Below are 6051 nucleotides of genomic sequence, written 5' to 3' on the forward strand. Positions count from 1 at the left end.
TCTCTGGCTTTGGGTCCCCTCACTCTCCAAATGAACAGGTGAGTTAGGAGATAAATAAATTATAATTTTTATATTGTCACGTTATCGGTTTAGACAGTGATATATCTTGATACATTATCAGGTTTGGTAATGGAAGAAAATAAACAGTAGAAAGCTTTAATTTTGTATATTATCACATTCCTCCTAATAAAACAATTTCAATGTAATAAGTTCTGCCAATTTCTAAAACAAGATTTTCTGATCAATTTAATTAATCCTCTCGATATATAAGTTAAGCGTAACACTTCTAATATTTTTGATTGGTTGATAAAAGCACGAAACTTAAATTAACATACGATAGCTAAAAAAAATGAATGTATAAGCTCTTTTTATCCTTTCTTTCTCATTATCATATATACTTATACATACAATATACCTATCCGTATTTGAAAAAAAATATTAATATAAAAGTTGCAATTTAGTTTGGTTTGTGATGAGTTGGTTTTGCAATTCCTAATCGCAAACCGAATCGAAACGTGCGATTTGGTAAAACAAAAACTAAACTAAACGTAATTGATTTTTTTTAATCGATTTTTAAGGTTTTGGGCCAGTTGTTGTTTCGATTTTATACACCCTTAAATAACATGTAAAATAGTTAATTACGAAAATTGCAAATTCTGAAAGAATTGATATTCATATTGAAGAAATATTTGATTTTCATCGTTTTGTCGGGGGAAAAACGTTTAATTTTCATTATCAGACATAAAATTTTATTTCAAAACAATGGTCGGGCTTAGGGATGATAACGAGACTCACACGAAATTTTCTATTTTCTATTCCCATCCCCATTTTTTATTTTATATCTATTTTTGTTTTTATATTTAGTGGATATGAAATTTATGTCTTAATTCTCGTATTTATCGAATATTTGATATATTTATATTTGTTTTGTATTTATTTAAAAATTAAATAAATATTATTTTTTTAAAATATAAAAATAAAAAAATTTAACAAAATAATAATTACAAAGTTATATTTATTGAGTTTTATTTGATACAAATTAAAAATACAGTAAAAATTAAATAAATTCTAAATAAATTTTAAAAAAAATTAAGTATTTAAAAATTTAAAATAAGTACCGTATGGATACAAGGTTAGTATATATATATATAGTCATTCTCATCGATTAATTGAATATTATCTGTACTTGTATCTATATTTGATTAAATTGATTATTCTTTATTAAACTTGAGATGGATTCAAATATTATTTATAAATATAAATTTACTTGACTTCCTTAATAAGCTACTTAGTGTGTATAGTCTCAAACAATCTCTTTATATCATATATTTAAATTTTTTAATCCACAATTAAGAAAATAATAATAACACTTGGTTGTATGATATGCATATATTAATTATGAATAATGTAGTTCAAGATATCTACTAATTTCTTGTAATAAGTAAAAAAGTGTTGAGTTATTACTTTATGTCTTGTTGGGTTGTTCGTTATCCTCCTTGCACCGTTAAAAAATAATAATCATTTACAATTTTACACTCTATTTTTGAACTCGTGAAAGTAAATAATTGTATAACAAATGATTGTGAAAAAAAAATTGTATACTTATAAAAGAATGCATAATGATAATGATAATGGAAATATTCTCTAACCAGTTACAGAGCTCAAGCTGCACAAACTTATAGATAGAGATCCTCTGTAACACAGCAGATGAATAAAGAAAATGATAATGGAATTAGACAAAACTGAATATCAAATAGTTATATATATATATATATATATATATATATATATATATATATATTTTTTTTTAGAATAATGTGTCTTCAATTCATATTCTTTTGGTTAAAACCCTTATTTAGTCTCTGATAACATTTTTTTGTTTCAATTTAGTCCCATTTTAATTTTTGATCTCAATTTGGTCCTCAATAATTTAAATTATTGCAATTTGGAACTTTCATCCAAATGATTTAAACAGAGTTAACTGTTGGTCACGTTGATGTCACGTGGCATTTTCGTGGATGCCACGTAGATGCATACGTGGACGCCAAATTGCACGAATACACCTGGAGCCAGAACGGTCCATTCTGAAACCAGAACGGGTCGTTCTGCTTGCACATGGTATGTGTTAATTTTGTAACCGGAACGGGCCGTTCCAAATGCAAATTTCACACACCATGAAAGCATCAGAACGGGCCGTTCTGCTTTTAGAACAGGCCGTTCTGGATTCAGAACGGCCCGTTCCAGAAAGCCAACTTCATGCATGCGTTTACCAAAATGTTGCAATGTGATTAAAAATTGAAAATAAAAATTCATAACATATCATAAATTCAAAGACAGAAACATAATTCAGAAACTGAAAACAAAAATTTAGAACATAACATATACTAAAAAAGTTCCAAGAAATTACTGAGAAAGAAAATCATTTAGGTAACGCTCAAGGGAAAACACCGTTTTGTTTCATCCTTGACTATATAGTGTCAATTTGGTAGTAAGTGGTTCACTCCAGTTTGACTAACAATGAAATAAAATATGCTACCATTATCTTTAGTGATACACTGCATGGTCCTTAATGATACACTGTATAGCCCAATTGTTTAGCAATTGATGTTATCAATTTTCATTGCCAATATTACCAAATCCAGTGTTTGAAATGCTTTGTACCTTGGGTCTTTTTTCTTTCACAATTCACAACCGTAAACTATAATCAGTGTCCATTCGTGTGTGGTATTCTAGAACCAGAACGGCCCGTTCTGAAACCAGAACGACCCTTTCTGAAACTAGAACGGCCCGTTCTGGTTGCACTCTTAGTATGTTAATTTTGCACCTGGAACGGGCCGTTCCGGATGCAAAATTAACACACCAAGAGTGCATCTAGAATGGCCCGTTCTGACCCGTTCTGGTTTCAGAACGGGCCGTTCTGGTTCCAGGTTTTTTCAGAAAATTTGGCGTTCACGTACGCATCTATGTGGCATCCACGTGGATGCCACGTGACCATCAATTAACTCCGTTTAAATCATTTGGACGGAAGTCCCAAATTGCAATAATTTAAATTATTGAAAACCAAATTGAGACAAAAAATTAAAGTGAGACTAAATTGAAACAAAAAAAATGTTATCAAAGACCAAATAAGGGTTTTAACCTATTCTTTTTTATGTGTTGGTTTTGTACCAAATATATTTTATCGTAATTTTAATAGAGATCTAGCATCGATGCAGTAGAAAACCAAATCCATAAATCATTTTGGGTTAAACATATATTTTTTCTGTATAAATATGTAAAAGTTTATTTTTAATCTCTTATTTTTAAAATATCGTTCTCTCTTTTCTCAAAATTGTCAAATTTTATATTTATTACGGACTCGGTTAATCTAATTTGCTCGGTCATCAAAGTGAAGTATTCTTGTCAATTTGTTTTTTGAACGTCAGGCATATGTGTTAATTTATAAGCCAAAAAAACAGTAGCGTTAACTGAGTATTACTATCAAATTATATTAATAGAGTTAGTTATAGAGATAAAATTTGACAAATTTTAAAAAAGAAAGAAGAAATTTAAAATAAAAGATTGAAAATGGATAATTTGGGAAAGTTTGTTTCATGAAATTTTGTATTCTTGCAAATTATGTTTCTAGAAATAATATAACTCGAAATGTTATTTTTGATAATATATATAATAAAAAAAATAGAAGTTTAATTCATTTAAAAATTCCCAGGAATATTTTATAAAATTTAAAATAATTTAAATAAAAAATTTTAAAAAGTGAAAGTTATAAGAATCATAGAAATAATTTTTAATATTCTCATAAGAATATCATATACTCATCCTACCACTACCACCATGTGTATAAAATTCCCTTCTTCATCGGAATATAACTTTTTTGACAATAAAAGATACTCGAAATAGTTACTAGTAAACTTATTACATACGTGAAAATAAATATTCTTATTTTATACATTTCTAAGAATAGAGAATGATGACCCAAAATAAATTCATCCTTACACATTTGTAGAGATGAAAAAGATTTTAATCCAATATTAATTAAGGTAATGTAGACAACTAATAAGACAACAACATGTGTTATATCAAATTGTCAATTTAACATATTAGTTTTATATTATGAACAAAATACTGAATATATACATTATGAGCACAAAGAATCTGTACAAAACTACACAACATTGGAATATACAAATGTAGGTAAACCCTTGGCCTTATTGATTTTAATTTCTCCAAATTGAAACTCTTACTAGCTGGATTCCTTTCCATTCCAAAATCAATTGATTGTCACAATTCTTTCCTTCAATCCTAGCCTGATATAATAACCCTTCTTCACATCCATTTAACATCTCTTTGACTTCCATTAAAATTGCATTGCTCAATCCACAACCTTCTAAGCCAATCTCTGTCTTAAAATAGGAATCCTCTATGATCTCCTCCCACTTTTGCAACCAAGCAAGAGAAGAGACATAAGGTGCCACAAATAGGCACTCCATGGCAGTTCTTGCATCTAAGAATTGATTTGGGAAATGTGATTCAACTGACTCTAACAATGCCTTGTAATGCACCAAATGCCTCTCAAAGAATGACCTGAATTCCAAGTCATCATTTTCCAATTCCTCACAAACTCTCCCATCCCCAAAAGTGACAACTCCCTTGCAACCACAACTCTTGATCAAATCTAGAAACTCCATGACATGCTTTCTACTCCTCCCTCTCCCCATGTGTGGAAGATCCACCATGCAATTGAAGGCCAAAAATTCTCTCCTTCCACCCCTTTTGTTCATTTTCTTAAGCTCACTAACCACTTCCTCTATTCCCTTCCCCTCCACCACCAACTTCACCCCACAAGATCTAGCATGCTCATAGAGATCCCTTCTAATTCCCTCAAACCTCCATGGAGAAGAAACACAAACACCCTCAGAACTCTCCTCTCCCCATTTTATTGATGTCAACTTCAATGTCTTGTGAAGGGTTGCAATGGCCTCAATCAACGGAGGCCATTGAGACCCTTCTCCCATGTCAAAATCCACTATGTGTATGACTTCACAATCATGTGGCAAGGCTTCAATAATGGCCAAATTAGCCACAAAGTGAGCAAATTTCCCATGTGGGAGGCCTTGGTAGAAAGCCTTAAAAGTTGCCTCAAAGTTCTTGGAAGCCTCTTGTGTGAGGTAACAACAATCCCCTTGGCTTGTTTTCATCATGTCTTGGCACAAATAGAATGCAAGGCGTTCAAGGGGTTCAGAAATTGGACTAACTTTCTGCATGATGCATCTCATGATCACTTTTGCTAGTGGCTTCTCCCCTTGAAATATGGCTTCTCCGAGAGCCTCCAACATGTGTGGAAGACTCACTTGGTTTTCAATTTCCATGCCTTGATGAGGCAAGGTAAGTGGTTTTTGGTTTGATGACAAATCTGAGTTCAAAGATGAGGTAGGACTCCAAGTAATAGTAGTATCTTCTACCTCACTTTTATGATGATCATCCCTTAGCATATGATCAAATTCATCAAAATCCATTGACAAATCATAGTCATACTCATCCATCAATGTTGGAAGTTGAAAAATGTCTTTCTCAATTGGGTAATGGACAAAATTGTCATTGGTGAACATGATGGAAGGTAAAGAAAGTGAGGAAGCTTCAGAGGAAGTGTCCTCTAGAGTGTTGAAAAGGGAATTGAATTCAGAAGGATCCACTAAGAAGCCATGGTGCTCAAATTGAAGATCAATGGTTGAGGTATTGGCTTGGTAGAATGATGATGAGCATGATGGGGATTCTAGAATCTCAGGGTGCATCATTTTTTTTTTCTTCTAAGGCTTATACACAAGACTCTTGTTTCTGAATTTGGATGAGTTTTGGTGAGAGTTCATGATTGAATATTTATAGGAGGAAAATCGATGAGAACAATGTGACGACAAAAGTCAGAAACCAAGGTAAGGAAAGAAGAAAAGAATAAAACAAGAAATTAACCATGGTTAAATAGTTAGACACATGGAACAATTTTCGGAAGGGATATAGTATAATAATACTATTTAGCAAGACTTTTTAAAATTT

The 6051-nt window shown here is 31.3% G+C and overlaps 1 protein-coding gene across 1 annotated transcript; it reads right to left on the reverse strand.

Moving 5' to 3' along the window:
* Positions 1-4217: 4217 nt before the first annotated feature.
* On the reverse strand, positions 4218-5795 carry LOC109815833 (protein NODULATION SIGNALING PATHWAY 2). Its single transcript, XM_020380643.1, has one exon. It carries the CDS (start codon positions 5793-5795, stop codon positions 4218-4220), a length of 1578 nt encoding a protein of 525 aa, XP_020236232.1.
* Positions 5796-6051: the final 256 nt, after the last annotated feature.

The sequence above is a fragment of the Cajanus cajan genome, chromosome 3 (genome assembly GCF_000230855.2).
Source record: "Cajanus cajan strain Asha chromosome 3, NIPB_CcT2T_4, whole genome shotgun sequence".
Lineage (NCBI taxonomy): Eukaryota > Viridiplantae > Streptophyta > Magnoliopsida > Fabales > Fabaceae > Cajanus > Cajanus cajan.

Coding starts and splice junctions, on each gene's coding strand:
- LOC109815833 (XM_020380643.1), bottom strand. CDS start 5,795: ATGATGCACCCTGAGATTCTAGAATCCCCATCATGCTCATCATCATTC.